At 42.8% G+C, this 16,223-nt stretch overlaps 1 protein-coding gene across 1 annotated transcript in view; it reads left to right on the top strand.

Moving 5' to 3' along the window:
• The first annotated feature begins 387 nt into the window (after nt 1–387).
• The window catches only part of GNAT3 (G protein subunit alpha transducin 3), a 38,237-nt gene continuing 22,401 nt past the window's right edge, over nt 388–16,223 (top strand). Inside the window, exons 1-2 of the mRNA XM_074952587.1 lie at nt 388–505; nt 13,212–13,254. Coding sequence (XP_074808688.1) covers nt 388–505; nt 13,212–13,254 — 161 coding nt within the window. The remainder of the gene's footprint in view (nt 506–13,211; nt 13,255–16,223) is intronic.

Here is a 16,223-nt window from a genome sequence, read left to right as displayed (position 1 = left end):
TTTCCTCTGAATCATATGCTACCAATCATTGTCAGAGACTGGATACTGGATTAGATGGGCTGCTGCTCTGATCCAGTATGGAAATTCCTATGTTCCTATATCATGATTCTCCATAGCTATAATAGCTGAGTAGGACATTTTAATTTTTTGACATCATAACCCAGTAATTCCATGTTCCTATGTAAATCTCTGTTTGTGCCATCTCCGAATCATGTGATGGATCAAAAGCAACTGCTTAGTCTGAAGGCAATCTCTAGATAAGAGGCTGAATGGGAATTTTAGACTTCCTTATAATATTGCTGTTGCATTGCCTGTTTGAACTAAAGCAGCTCTTCTAATTAGAAATAAACTAGCTAGGACAATCCACTGATTCTGTAATACCACACCATGGGTAGTGGAGTCAGTTCAGAGAGTAAGGAGTCTGCCAGAAGATCAAAGGAACTGGAGAAGAAACTCCATGAAGATGCAGAGCGGGATGCCAGGACAGTCAAATTGCTCTTGTTGGGTAAATAAATAATAATAATCTATTATTCCTTCTATTAAAGTATGATTTTCACATTGAAACTAAATTTCAATACAGTGATTATCCAGCTCTTACAATTTTACTTTAAAGCAGACAATTATGTAAAGTGAGAAATACAAAAAAGTTTTGTGATTTTACAGTGACGCCACCCACCTGCTTTATGTCAGAACATGAAAGTTCGGGACAAGCAAGAGGAGACAAGCAGGTTGAAAATGAATTTGGTCTTTTTACATTTAATCATTTTTAGATCATTTAAATTCATGGAATGAAAGAATTTGAGGAACAGAAATCACTCTTAGAATAATAAGTTAGAGTAATTGCTGTAGTCTTTTGTAATGTATAATACAGAAAGTAAGAGTCAACGGTACAATAAGCAGTCTAAATGCCCTAGCAAATGGATTGAAAGAGGCAACTGATTAAACAAAAAATCGACAGATGCAACTGCCTAATGAAAATGTGTTGTTTTAAATTTGCAAAACTGTTGCAACTTGCTGTATACAGTAAAAACAGATGGTTTAGTGAAAGTGTCTATATGTAAAAATGCTTCTGTGTTCAGTCTGTTTTAGAATGTTTAGCGGATTATGTGAAATTAATGCAGATGGATTTTGCTATATGCCATTTCTCCTAATACAAACTGTGAACTAGGGAATGCTTGCTAACAGGCAGCATAAGCAACACCGCAGTAGTAGTTCTATACATGAGAAAGTTTGGAATTTTATCAGACCTCCATCAGTACACTATGTACGTCTATAGATTTCTGAATAGTGTTCTAGTGTGAGAGTAGTGTGATATTTGGCGTAACAATATAAATGAATTTGATCAGATGAATAGGACTCACTATGCCTGTATTTACGAAATGCTTACAAAAGCTTTTACATTGTAGTTTATTCATACCAGTCTCATGGGAGACTTTAACTTCCCAGATATAGACTGGAGGACGAGTGCTAGTAATAATAATAGGGCTCAGATTTTCCTAGATGCGATAGCTGATGGATTCCTTCAGCAAGTAGTTGCTGAACCGACTAGAGGGGATGCCATTTTAGATTTGATTTTGGTGAGTAGTGAGGACGTCATAGAAGAAATAGTTGTAGGGGATAGTCTTGGCTCAAGTGATCATGAGCTAATTCAGTTCAAACTGAACGGAAGGATTAACAAAAATAAATCTGCAACTAGGGTTTTTGATTTCAAAAGGGCTGACTTTCAAAAATTAAGGAAATTAGTTAGGGAAGTGGATTGGACTGAAGAATTTATAGATCTAAAGGTAGAGGAGGCCTGGGATTATTTTAAATCAGAGCTGCAGAAGCTATCGGAAGCCTGCATCCCAAGAAAGGGGAAAAAATTCATAGGCAGGAGTTGTAGACCAAGCTGGATGAGCAAGCATCTCAGAGAGGTGATTAAGAAAAAGCAGAAAGCATACAGGGAGTGGAAGAAGGGAGGGATCAGCAAAGAAAGCTACCTTATTGAGGTCAGAACATGTAGGGATAAAGTGAGACAGGCTAAAAGTCAAGTAGAGTTGGACCTTGCAAAGGGAATTAAAACCAATAGTAAAAGGTTCTATAGTCATATAAATAAGAAGAAAACAAAGAAAGAAGAAGTGGGACTGCTAAACACTGAGGATGGAGTGGAGGTCAAGGATAATCTAGGCATGGCCCAATATCTAAACAAATACTTTGCCTCAGTCTTTAATTTATTTACTATTATTATTATTGTTGTTGTTATTGTTGTTGTTGTTGTTAAAAAGCCAGAGCTGTGGGTGACCATATCGAATCATGAGAAACAGTGTTCCTTAAATAAGACAAATTACTGTCCTCTCAGAGACCAACTAAAGTTGGTCAAAGTTGGGGAAGAGGGAATCTTTAAAAAAAATTAAAATTGAAATTCTAAATGTTGACAAAGATTTCAGTCAAAATTTTTAAAAAATTGACCAGCTCTAGAAAAAAAATCCTATTATAGCCAGAAACAGTGGATAGATAGATAGATAGATAGATAGATAGATAGATAGATAGATAGATAGATAGATATTGGTAGGAAATATTAGAATTACCACACTGGATCAGACCTATGGTAACTCTAGTCCATTATCCTGACTCTGACTCTGTCCAGCACCAGTTCCTGCAAAGTAAGGTGTGGGAAAACTCAAAGAAGACAATTATGAGATAACCTGCCACCAGGAAAAATTTTTTCCCAAACCCCCGTCATGTAGGGGTTGCATTATACTATGAGGCATGAACAGTTTTATCCCTTCCAAAATGCTTCTTTTTCAGTATTTATTATTATAACTCTGGATATGCTTTGCTGGATAAGAGTTTACTACCGTGTTGAACCCCATTAAGATCTTGGCCTAAATGTTATCCTGTGGCTATGAATTCCATGGCCTAACGGCATGTGATATGAAAAAGTATGTCTTTTTATCATTTTAAATTTGCCACCTTTCAATGTCATTCACTGTTCTCTTGTTCTTGTCTCAAGATGCAGGGTGAGTAGCCTGGTCTACCTTCTCAAAACCGTTCATTATGTTTAAGCCCTTTGCTTCTCAGTTTAAACTGATTTTTACTGAAAATTTTCTGGGTTTTACAAAAAGTATTATTCAGGTTTTTTCTGATTTTCACCCTACTTTTGTATCATTCAAACATATAAAAATAACTTGTTTTATTAGGAAAATACAATACATTGCATGCGATATCTGTATTACGATAATACATTAGTCTGTGTGTATATGCAAAGCTGCCTATTGAAGTAAGGCTATGTATGAGTCTAGAAGATACACACAATAAACAAACAGGTACGCATGCAAGCTCTGAAATGCCTGCGCTTCTGAACATACTGATGAATCTCACACCCACCACATACATATTTCAAGCTGTTAGCAGATAACAATTTAAAGATTTGACACACTGCAATGGGAAGGAAACGAAAATCTGTATCAGAATGCATTTCAGAACACAAGGAAGTATTCCAAAGTTTTAAAAAAAACAAAACCAGGAGAAACGGATGAAGTTGAGTGTATGTGCTGCAAATGGTGTAGCCCAGTTATTAAATGTAAATATTTATAGTCTAATAGTTCTAAGTCTACAACAGTAAACTGTTTATTGAAATGAAAAGTTTTATTTGGGGATGAGAGATACATTGTTTTCTTAAACTCAGAGGTGGCATTGTGTTTTGTGTTCTGTTTTCGTTCTGCAGCAAACCTCGTTGATGAACGGAATTCAAAGCATTAATCTACGGAATACTTCCCCCCCACCTTAGTCTTTCCATCCACCAAAATAAACCCCGATATCTTTCACCTGCTTTTGTTGTTGGGGTAATAAACTCTGATAAATTCCCGGGAAAAATTAAATGAAATAAAAATGGAAAAAGAAGAGTCCTAATTATGTTGTACATTTCAGTCATGTCCCCTTTTATTCACCTTCTCCCTAAGGGAAAGATCTCAGTCTTTTCAATGGGAAATACGTTTTCCCTTCTGGAATCCTTCATGTGGACAATAAGGAGGCAGCTATCTACTAAAGAGCAAGTGAAAGGAAAAGATTTTCTGGGTTTAGCAGATCCTACTTACAGTGTCCTTTAAAAAAAAAATGGAGCTACTAAGACTGTACTTGGCCTGCCCCAGAGGGAACCACAGTGCTTCCCTGAGCTCCTTGTGCAGGTGCAGCATACGCCCCCTTCCATGAGTAACCAGCACTACTGGCCAGACTAGATCTGGGCCCAGTTCACAGATTTTGGATCTAGCTCTAAAGATGAAATTTCCCCAAAGCTTAGGTTGCTTAAGGTCTGGGCTTTTGGTCCATACCCATCTCTGAGAATCATGGACATGATTCTCCTTTCACTTTACACCAGGGTAAATCAAAGCTGCCTGCAGTGTAACTGCACTGAAGTCAATGGAGTTACATCAGCGAAAATCCATTTTGAGATCAGAATCAGGACCCCTCATGCGGGGACGGGGAAATGTATAGATGATGTCAGTACTTTCAGCATGGCTCAGCTATTTTTTGTGCAGAAAGTGTTGTTTGTCTCCTTAACGTCATCAAGACCCCAATTATTAAATAATTACAATGTAATTCTACTGAGCATCATAGAAAAGGACTGTCATGTAGACAGATTTTTACCCATTCAGACCATATGTCGCCACTGTATTATAGACCAGATGTCACCGTTGTTTCTTTAGAGATAGACATATTGCAAATTAGAAGAGTCCTGAGAGTGACCATAATGCCCTTATGATTAAAAGAATGTAATAGAGTGTACTGTTTCCAGCAGTATTTTTACCAAGAGGAGGATTTAATACTTAGGCTAATCTCTCTGGAGTTCACAGCTTTCAAACAGGAACCCACCTACAAAAATGAAGACACCATTACTTAATTCAATTTCCATTATTTATTCAAGGAGTTTAGCATGGAGATGCTGATTATTGCTCTTGGAACAGGAATTGGGTTGCACAGAACTATAGGTTTCGGATTCACATAAGTCTCACAGTGGATGCAAAGATGAAAGCCTTTGTGACTCTATCTCCTCTCCCTGGAAAAATGCCCCACTCCCCACCATGACCATCCAGACATGCACATAATTCACATTTGATTTATGAGCTAGGAACAAACCCCAAGGAAATAATAAGGTCTCCTTGAGAACATTTGAAAACTTAGTTAAGTGGTAGCCTTTGATTTGGTACATTTCATTTAGACTGTACCTTTCACAGAATGGAGACCTGTTACTTTATTGTCCTGCCAAACTCAGTGGAGACCCATGACACTGCATCAATAATAATCACAGCGCTCCTATAAGATGGGGCCCCACTGGTAATCTAAGTGATAAACACATTGTTCGAGAATCCTGCTTCGGGACTGCTGAGACTTTGTCCTTTGCTAGGGCTCCAAGCAGCATCAGGACTTAGGCAGCTTTGTGCATGCTGACCAGAGGCAAGTTAAGTGCCTGAGCTCCCTTAGCATCTACAGGGTTTGGCGGCTGCTGAATGGTGGTTTTTAGAATGTCAGTGGTCTTTAAATGTCAGATTTTGGTGCCTTGAGAAGCAGTTAGGTGTCTAAGGGCAGGTTTACTCTTAAAACACTGCAGCTACACCACTGTAGTGCTTACGTGAAAGTGCTCCTCTGCGGATTGCAGAGAGCTCTCCCGTTGGCATAGTTAATCCAGCTCCGTGAGTGGCAGTAGCCACGTCAATGGGAGACACTCACCCATCAACATAGCGCTGTCTACATGGTGGTTAAGGTCAGTGTGGCTACGTTGCTCAAGGGTGTGGATTTTTCACACCCCTGAGCAACATAGTTATACTGAGATAGGTCTGTGGACCTGGCCTAAGTGCCTTTGTGAACCTGACCTTAAGCCACTTTTAAAAGTGAGACTGGGGGCTTGTCTACACAGGACCACAGTCTGGGCTACATGGGTGAGGGGGGTGAATTGTAAAGTGCTGTAATGTGTTGCACTCTAACTGCCTCTTGTAGACCCTGCAGGCACTAACTAAAAGGCACCTAGTTTGTGCTGATGTAGACCGAAACAGCACTGTGTTAATGTGAACTAGGTACCTTTTAGTTCTCATCAGCGAACACATTAGAGCGCTGAGGTTGCTAATCCTCCTGGATTGGCTGGGAGTCTCCCAGAATCGGTCTCAATCTCACGGTGCCTATTGAAACCAATCCAGCAGATTTTAATAGGCCGCTAAAAGTCTGGTTGGTGGCACAGTGGGGCTAAGGCAAGCTCCCTACCTGCCCTGGCTCTGTGTGGCTCCTGCAAGTGACTGGCACATCCCTCTGGCTCCTAGGCACAAGGGTGGCCGGGGGTCTCTGCGCACTGCCCCCATCCCAAGCACCAACTCTGCAGCTCCCATTGGCTGAGAACTGCAGCCTAGAAGCCAGATATGTCAGTCACTTCCTGGAGTTGCCCGAGGTAAGCACCGCCTGAAATCCACATCCCTCAACCCCTCCCACACCCCAAACTCTTGCCCCAGCCCTGAGCCCACCCAAACTCCCTCCCAGAGCCTGCAACCCACACCCACTCCTCCATCCCAACCCCATACCCCAGGCTCAGGTCAGAGCCACCTCCTAGTCTCAGATCCCCTCGGCCCCACCCAGAGCCCACAGCCCTCCTGCACCCTGCTCCAGCCCAGTGAGAGTGAGCGAGGGTGGGGGAGAGGGAGCAACAGAGGAAGGGGGGAATGGAGTGAGTGGGGGGTGGGGCCTCAGAGAAGGGGCATGGCCTGGGGATAGGGGCAGGGGAAGGGTGTTTGGGTTTGTGCAATTAGACAGTTGGCAATCCTATAGAGTGCTCTACAATTCACCCCTCTCCCCGTTGTCCGGACTATGGTGGCATCAGTCAGTTAGAAATAGTGTAAACCTTTATAACCATATTAGCTGTTTGCGGCCTTTCCCTGGGTTTAACCATAGCCAGCTAGCACACTTTTAAAAACTATTGTCATTGTCTATACTAGGTGCTAAGAGGTGTAAGACAATGTGTTAACTAAAATGTGTTATTTAACACAGCTCATTTATCCCAGTGTAGACAACGCCCAGCTTACTCCAGATGCCCATCCCAATCCTTACTGCTCCTTTCACCTCCTGTTTCTCACACTTGATTTCATGACTTCTTTCTTGCTGCCCTCCATCCTTTCCCCCACCATACGCCAAGAACATTTCACTTGTCTATAAATAGCATAGCTCAGCCAGATTCACTTAGCCTAAATACCCCCCCCACACACACACACACACCTGCTTCAACAGAAGGGAGTCAGTCTCAGCAGTGAGGGAGGGGACATTAACTGAGGGACACCAAGTAGCTTCTTCCACACCCCCACCAGGAGTCTCTGGCACTCATTGACCAGCTGAGGGGAAAGGTGCTGAATGGCCAGTATCCCCCAGCTTCCTGGATTGCACCTGAAGTGGGAGCCATGTGGAGCCTCTTATCCACCTCAAGCTAGGAATGGGAACCCACTCTGACAGACACTGTGGGCCTAGCTGATCATTTGGGGGGTCAGAAAGGATTTTTTTTCTCCCCTGGTCCAATTGGTAGAGGATCAGGGAGCATTTTGCCTTCCCTGAAGCACCTTTAAGCCACAGTGGCTTAAGTAGGAACAGGTGTAGTATCTAACTGAGGTACTGGAGTGGAGTTGTTTATTGGGCACAACTTGTGGCCAGTTTCCAGTGTGGTTAAAAAAATAAAGTGAAGGGTTCGCAGAGGTAAAAGATCTGGGAGCTGGTGTTTGGCCTTTGGCTTTTGGGATAGGGTGAGACCATGTGGCCTTATGGCTCTTGTGGACTGAGGTCCCCACCCTTCAGTACCCTCTGTCCCTCTTGCAGGGGGAAGGTGCTAGGATTCAAAGAGCGCTGAGTCCTGGGGGGTTGGCTGAGGAAAGCCTACCCCGTGTTATGGGTTATATGGTAAAGAGCCCTGTAGCTGCTACGGTGGAACCAATTAAATGCCTGGTATAGAAGAGTGTGGGTGATGGGCAGGTAGCGCCCCTCCCCTGTGCTAAAATGTAATAAAAGTTGCAGCTTGCCGCTTAATTCCATGCATGGGCCTGTCCTCATTTCACTGCTGGTCCGTATCAGTCCAGTTACATTTTTGAACTCGTAGTCATTCATAATCTGTTGAAAAATTTCCTTCCCACCTTCCTTCCAGTCATCATTCATTCCTAATCCCTTCCCTCTCTTCCTATCACATGGTTCTGTCTGAGTTTGGGGCTGGTTCGCAATGTCAGATGCTGTCTGGCCCTACCTGCTTTGTTAACATCCACTCAATGTGCAGCGGCAGTCAAAAAAGCGAAGAGAATGCTGGGAATCATTAAGAAAGGGATGGATAATAGAACAAAAAATATCATGTTGTTTCTATGTAAATCTATGGTACGCCCACATCTTGAATACTGTGTTCAGATGTGGTCGCCCCATCTCAAAAAAGATATATTGGAACTGAAAAAGGTTCAGAAAGGGGCAACAAAAATTATTAGGGATATGGAACAGCTTCCGTATGAGGAGAGATTAATAAGACTGGGACTTTTCAACTTGGAAAAGAAATGGTTAAGGGGAGATATGATTGAGGTCTTTAAAATCATGACTGGTGTTGAGAAAGTGGATAAGGAAGTGTTATTTACTCCTTCTCATAACACAAGAACTAGAGGCCACCAAATGAAATTAACAGGCAGCAGGTTTAAAACAAATAAAAGGAAGTATTTCTTCACACAACGCACAGTCAACCTGTGGAACTCCTTGCCAGAGGATGTTGTGAAGGCCACGACTATAACAGGGATCAAAAAAGAACTAGATAAATTCATGGAGGACAGGTCCATCAATGGCTATTAGCCAGGATGGGCAGGAATGGTGTCCCTAGCCTCTGTTTGCCAGAAGCTGGGAATGAGCGACAGGGGTTGGATCACTGGATGATTACCTGTTCTGTTCATTCCCTCTGGGGCACCTGGCATTGACCACTGTAGGAAGACAGGATACTGGGCTAGATGGACCCTTGGTCTGACCCAGTAGGGCCATTCTTATGTTCTAACATTACTCTTTAAAATGACCACTGGCCCACATTCATCCCTGATGGAACTAACTCTGTGAAGGTTAGTGGACTTAACACTTATAGCAATTCTCTGTCCCAGGTCTTTAAGAAACAAGTTTTATGTTTAGCCATTCATACTAGTCAGAGCATGAATGAAGAGTGTATTTCAGATAGTTAGAAATGTTATAGATTTAAAAGCTTCAAAGGTTTAGTTCAAAGAGGCACCCAAGAATTAGGATGTATGTGCAGACTTTATCCCCTTAACTCAAACATCTTGCGTTTAGACTCTAAATATCACAAGAACAGGCTTTCTAGAAACACTTCCATTCGATGAAGTGAGCTGTAGCTCACGAAAGCTTATGCTCAAATAAATTGATTAGTCTCTAAGGTGCCACAAGTACTTCCATCACTGCATTTCACATTCCATTCAGGAAGAAAATGCAGAGGGAAGTCTTTTCTTATATATTCAACAACAAGCCCTGATGGACTGAGTGTGGATCTGGGGGTCAGGAATCCTTAAATTTTTATCCTGGTTTTGCCAGTGACTCACTGTGTAATTTTAGACAAAGCACTTAAACACTCGGTGCCTCAGTTCCCCAATCTGTAAAATAATAAAATACTTCTCTAGCTTACGGTAATGTTGTAGGGGCCCCGACCTGAGATTTTCCAAGTACCTTCCACCCCACTGACATCACTGGAAGTTGCAGGTGTTCTGCTTCTCTTCAGAATGGACCCCAATTTTCAAAAGTGGCCACTGATTTGGGGGGAGCTTCATTTTTGGGGTGCACAACTTGAGAAATTAAAATGGAGGCACTCGATGTCAGACGCCACTTTGGAAAATGTGAGTTCCGATGCTTTGCAGGTCTTTGATGATATGAAGTTCAAAATACAGCTTTCCTGCCAAGCTCAGCAGCAAACTTTGATATTTTCGAAAGTTTACTGAACTTTTCCAGGCTTCAGAAAAGGGTTGGGTTTGATTTCAACTGTAGACACTAATTAGGGTCAATCATTTTTTATTCAAAGTAGTGTGCCCATTCCTGGACAAACTAACAAATAGTCTGGTGGGGAAGAGTTCTTTACGTTGTTCCTGAATAGTTATACCATTAAAACATCATTTACCTATAGAGAGACTGCAACCTAGGTAGTTATGCAGCTCTTATCATTGTGTATTGTATCTTTACCTTTCCTGGGGCCTGGAGTCTGCAGAGGTAGCTGGTGTTTTATGAGCATAAGTGAAGCAACATGTTGCAAAGGAGATGCACGCTGCTCTCACTCACACACGTACACACACAGACACACCCACACACAGGGACTTCGTTTTTGCATTCTCCTTTTATAGTTTTTTCTCTTTAATCTAAACTAACAGTGATTGAAACTGAATGTGACTGACCTTCCTGCATGGAAAAATTTAACACAGTGGTCCCCAAACTTCTTCATTCATGCCCCCCACCTGGTCTGTGCACCCTCCCCCCCAGAACTACTGTCAGGAGCAGGGCCAGAGCTGCGGTCGGGAGCTAGGGGGCCAGAAGGCCAGGGGCAGAGTGGGGCTGGGTTGTGCACCCTCCCTGCCCCCAGTAAGGGCAGGCATGGGCCCCACTCCCCCCCCAAAAAAATAGTTCCCCCACACCCATCTAGGTGGCATGCCTCACAGTTTGGGGACCACTGATTTAACAGAACTTATCTCAGTCTTCATCAGTTACTCCAAGTAGGAGATAACCTAAATAGTCGGAAGGATGCAGTGTTGCCTACTGGCTAGAGCGCTGGACAGGCACTGAGGAGACCTGGGGTCCATTTCCAGCTCTTCAGCTGGCTTGCGGGGTACGTTTAGTCACCTCTTAGGGCCTCAGTTTCCCCATCTGTAAAATGGGGGTTAAGATACTGATCTCCTTTGTAAAGCACTTTGAGATCTATAGATGAAAAGCACTAGATAATACTTAATAAATAAGCATTATTAGATTCACTTTGTAATAGCTCCCCCTGTACATAACTCCAGGAGTGTACATAAGTCTGGTTGTTCAGTGTTACGAGCAGAGGTCTGGGAACTCCTTGCTTCTTCTTCTGACTCTATCCCAGACATAAGTGATACATAGAAGGTAGGATTATCACTAGCCCTAATCCTCAAAGCGGAACAGGAGGGAGCCAAGGCCCCCAAGACCCTATGCAACCATTGAAGAGCTATTGTGACTCTGGGTCCTCAGCTCACTTGCCACTGTTCCCTGTGAAGGAGGGACGGAATGCAGGTACAGTCATGACTCTCTGCCCCTTGAATGCTCTGGCCAGAGGAGCGGGCTCAACATGAGGAAAGAAGAAAGGAAAGATTCAGGGTCCAATAAATTGTTACTATTACACTCCCTTGGGAGCAAGAGCTCCTTCTGAGGCAGCTAAGAGTGATCCTATACTCAAGACTGAACCGAAAAGTTCTATGTAGCCTATGATTAAAGTATTCCTGAAAGATTAATTAAGAGTATAAGCAAAGGAGAAGAGATGCACCCATTGGATTTAAATCCCAGCTCCTTCTATAATTTAACATTGTCTTTCAGTCACTGAACAGGGACTCATTTATGTATTATTTTCACTACCATTGTTCAATGCCCTGGGCTAGCATTGGTATTTTGCACGAATGTCATAAGACCAGACCTGAAGAAGAGCTCAGTACAGCTTGAAAGCTTGTCTCCTTCACCAACAAAAGTTGGTCCAGTAAAAGATATTACCTCACCCCCCTCGTCTCTCTAATATCCTGCCAACACAGCTACCACAACACCGCATAAGACCTCTCTGTCATGTAGTGAAACTGTGGTAAACATTGCGTAATTGGCCGGGATGGGCTGTGGTTTGCTCAGTTCCTTAAACGGGTATTGAGAAGATACTGACTGATGACCTATACCAAATTTGCACGTTTCAGATGCAAAACCAATTGTTGACATGGTCGTAATTAATCACAGAGCGTGGCAGGTGGCTGCATTGGCCAACTTAGCATAATCATGGTATTTTTCACCAGGGCTTTCTGCCACTCAGCTGATGGGTTTCAGATGAATGTTTTGCATCTGTTTTGCTGGTTGTTGTGACTCATTTGCTGACATTTAAATGTTGTGAACTTTCAAAAAATCTGTTTAGAAGATACTTCTCATCAACTCATTCCCTTCAGCCAATGAACATCCAGTTGGAATAGCGATGGCCTGATTCTCCACCGCAAGTAGCCATTTACACCTGTGCCAAAGGAGGGTAAATCAAAGTATTTGTGCACTCCTGCCATAACTGACAAAGAGCAGGGCAATGGAAAATCATGTTCCTTGAATTCCTGGCATTTAGCCCCCAAATTATGCCCCCATTCATACAATTGAAACATTAGGGCCTAAGACCTAGATGTGGCAAGTAAGTTACCCACCTGAGCTGCGGACATTGCTACTCCCCAGTCTGTGCTCTGACCGCTTTTCAGGTGAGTAAGTGCAGCTCCGCTTGCTTTGCAGCAGGGGGATATCGTTTTGTGACTGTTAGCCATTTTGCACCTGAATAGGAGGGCCAGGTTCAAATAAATAAGGCTACCCACTCCCAAACCCTGATCTCAGTTCTTCAACTGACTTTATGCAGGCAGACTCAGGGACCCAGGCAGAACCTCAGTGAAGTCAATGGGGCCCTGTGCAGATACAGAGTTCTTCCTAAACTGAGCAAGCTTGGTTAGGGTCCTACTTTCCACACACACCCTCACTCGCCCTTCTACATGAGAGTCCAAGGTTATGGTGCATAGAAAGTGGAGTTATATCTGCAACAATGGGTTTGCACCCATGATGCTTCTAACTTTCCACACTCCCCCACCATGCAACATGATGCAGGATCAGGGGACTTTTGTTCACGAAGCTGAGCTCTCATATGCTTCACGTGCCCAGTGGATGCTGACAGAACATAAGTCTGGCCCATTTTCTTTTCTCTTTGTTTCCAAAATCTATATTATTTTAATTACGTCAATGTTCTTTTAGCTTTTACAAATGACATTTCTATTAGGATTTCAGTGCAAAATACACCTTGATTTAAAAAGAAAGAGGATTCTACGAGATAAAATGATGCCTCTGAAGAGAGTATGCGCCTCTCCCCTTCCCCAGTTTTTGTCCATGAAAATTATGGAATTTGCAAGATTATTTTAATGCCTATTAGTCTTATTCGTGTATCAGAAATATTTTTGAATATTCCTTTTCTGCAGGTGCTGGAGAGTCAGGAAAGAGCACTATTGTGAAGCAAATGAAGTAGGTATATGAATATTAATTTCCATTATAAAGTTTGTATATTTGCAGTATGTGCAGCAAATGTCTCAGCTATCAGTAATTTTATTTTCAAATAAAATGCAACAAAAAATTAAAATCAACTTCCAATTCCAACGTACAAAGCGAAATACAAAATGATCGGAGATATATAGCTGATTTTCTAATCAAATATATTTGGCAAATCTTGCACTGATCCAACTACTACTGAAGTCAAGCAGCCTTTCCATTAGCTTCCACAGGAATTGCACCAAGCCATGAGTAAGGCTGCATGTCTGTCATGGAGGTCACTGAAGTCACAGATTCTGTGACTTTCCATGACCTCTGTGATTTTTGCAGTGGCCGCTGCTGGGGCAGTCTCGGGCCACCACGTCCCCCCCACCCCCACCCCAGCAGCAGCAGTAGTTTGGGTGTGGGAGGGGGCTCAGGGCTGGGGGTTGGGTGTGCAGGCAGAGCTTACCTCTGGAGGGGGCTCCCCGGATGGCCAGGGGGCTCTGCACTCTGTCCCTGCCTGCACCCAATGGGTGTTGCAGAGCCAGAACTAGTGGCAGGGGCAGCGTGTGAAGCCCCTCTGGCCTTCCCTCCCCCAGGACCTGCAGAGACATGCCGGCCATTTCCAGGGAGCTGAGAGGAGCCAGGTAGGGAGCCTGTCAGCCCTACCAACCCCCCGCCAGCATCAGTGGAGGTCCTGGGCCATGTGTCACTGCCCACCACCCCACTTGCACCAGAGGTGGTCCCAAGCCGCACGCCACCGCCTGCCTCCCCCAGCACCAGTGGGGGTCCTGGACCACCCCGCCCAGCAACCACAGTGCCCCCCACCCCCGGGCCACCTCCACAGCACCTGTGGCGCCCCCAACAGGCCATCCCCCAGCACCCGCAGTGCCCTCCCGGGGCAAGTTTTAGTTAGGAGTATATAGTACAAGTCATGGACAGATCACAGGCCTTCAATTTTTGTTTACTGCCTGTGACCTATCCTTGACTTTTACTAAAAATACCCGTGACTAAAATGTAGCCTTAGCTATGAGTATTAGATCAAGGAGTATAACTGAACTCATAAATCTATGCTTTGCTTCTCAGAGTGTCGATCGCTGTTGATCTTCACAGATTTCAGAGTAACAGCCATGTTAGTCTGTATTTGCAAAAAGAAAAGGAGTACTTGTGGCACCTTAGAGACTAACCAATTTATTTGAGCATAAGCTTTCATGAGCTACAGTTTTCATGATGCATCCAATGAAGTGAGCTGTAGCTCACGAAAGCTTATGCTCAAATAAATTGGTTAGTCTCTAAGGTGCCACAAGTACTCCTTGATCTTCACAGAATTACTCTAATTCCTGCCTATAGCCAACTCCCTAGTGAACGCAAAGATTGTGCCCTGTACTGAGTGGGAGGTGCAAGCATACCTGATTGCACACTTTGCACCAAAGCTAGGGACAAGTGCAGGGAATGATGTCTTTGTGTACCCAAGGATGTAAACCTCTCCAAAGGGCGAGGGAAGAAGCTGGGATGATGGCCCTACCCCACTTGCAGGCATCAATGGTCCCAGCTGGACACGCTGGGAAGCACAGGTAGGATCATCCAAAGGGCAATATCCCTTTACAGACTCTCATTGGGGATTTTGATTGTGCCATTACCTCAGATAAACCTAGTGCAGTAACTGTTCACTCAACAAGGGCCTGGTCCTGCTACCATTGAAGTCAATGACTGTATTTCCATTGATTTCAAAGGGAGTGGATTAGGCACTGAATGAGCTTCATCGTGGACTATTTTATTATATTTATAGCTAGGCTGTTCACATTTCTTTACATGTATCTAAGCAGGCCAATTTTTCTAAAGGTAGCTAAAGTAGTAGTTTAAAGAAGTAACTCAACTGTGCCAAACCAGTGGCAACATAACTCCGACTTAAATGTGCAGCCCATGTCCTCCTTTACATTTACAAGCTCGTAAAATTGTATTGTTTAATCAGGGCTTATTTTTCCAGGTGAACTTGTGAATTATTGCCTGAAATTGCTTTTTATAATCATCTGACAAATACAGAGGGCGATTACAAAATTCCAGAGCCAGAACCATTGTAATTATTTGAGCATGCCGCCACTGTATTGGTATCAATCTGTTCCAATGTAAACATTTTTAAGGAGAGCGTTTTTAATAGAGGGGACACTTTATCTCTTATTTAAAATTTTCTGGTTATTTGACATCCTTATCAACCCATTTAAAGAGTAATTTGGACAATGTTGGCACAGGGATAAATGCCATAATGGAAAATGTTTCCTTTTTTTCCTTTTGGGTTTGCAGCAGGACAATTTTAATAACATCACCATAGCTTTCACCAAATGTTTTTGCCAACTTTTCTGTTTCACGTAAGATCATATATTTTTTATTTCCTTCACTGTAAGTCTGATTGAGCCGCACATCCTCTGCACACTCTGCAAAGTGCTTTAAAACGTACTTAACCCCCACTGAAGTTGTGCTGAAGTGCTTTGCTGAATAGGGCTAAATTTAAGCTTGTTCTGCGAGAAATCTGAGAGCTAATTTACTCGATAGCATTAGAGGTAAACCTGAAAAGCTCTATGTAACCTTTAAAGCCCCATGTCTATAAGATTTAGAGCTGGTGGGAAAATAGGGGGATTTCCATGGAAAATTATTATAAAAATTGTTTTCATTTTTGTTAACAATTTCCATGGAAAAGTTTGACTTTTTGGTGAAATATCAAAGCCAAAATATGTTGGCCAAAACCTGAAATATTTCAATATTCAAAGGTTTGATTGTCAGGTGTTCCGTTTTTCAAAAAAATGTCAAAATTAGCCATGGAAGCAGACACTGTTTCCAAAAAAAAAAAAAATTGTTTTGTTGAAAACTTTCCTGTCAAAAACAGTTTTGACAGAAAATTTTTGACTAGCCCTAATGAGGCCATCCTAATACTACGAATATGATTTTTTAATGAATACATTACAATA

This window comes from Natator depressus, chromosome 1, assembly GCF_965152275.1.
Source record: "Natator depressus isolate rNatDep1 chromosome 1, rNatDep2.hap1, whole genome shotgun sequence".
Classification (NCBI taxonomy): domain Eukaryota; kingdom Metazoa; phylum Chordata; order Testudines; family Cheloniidae; genus Natator; species Natator depressus.
Note: the sequence above shows the minus strand (reverse complement) of the source record. Positions and strands in the feature narration are given on the sequence as shown.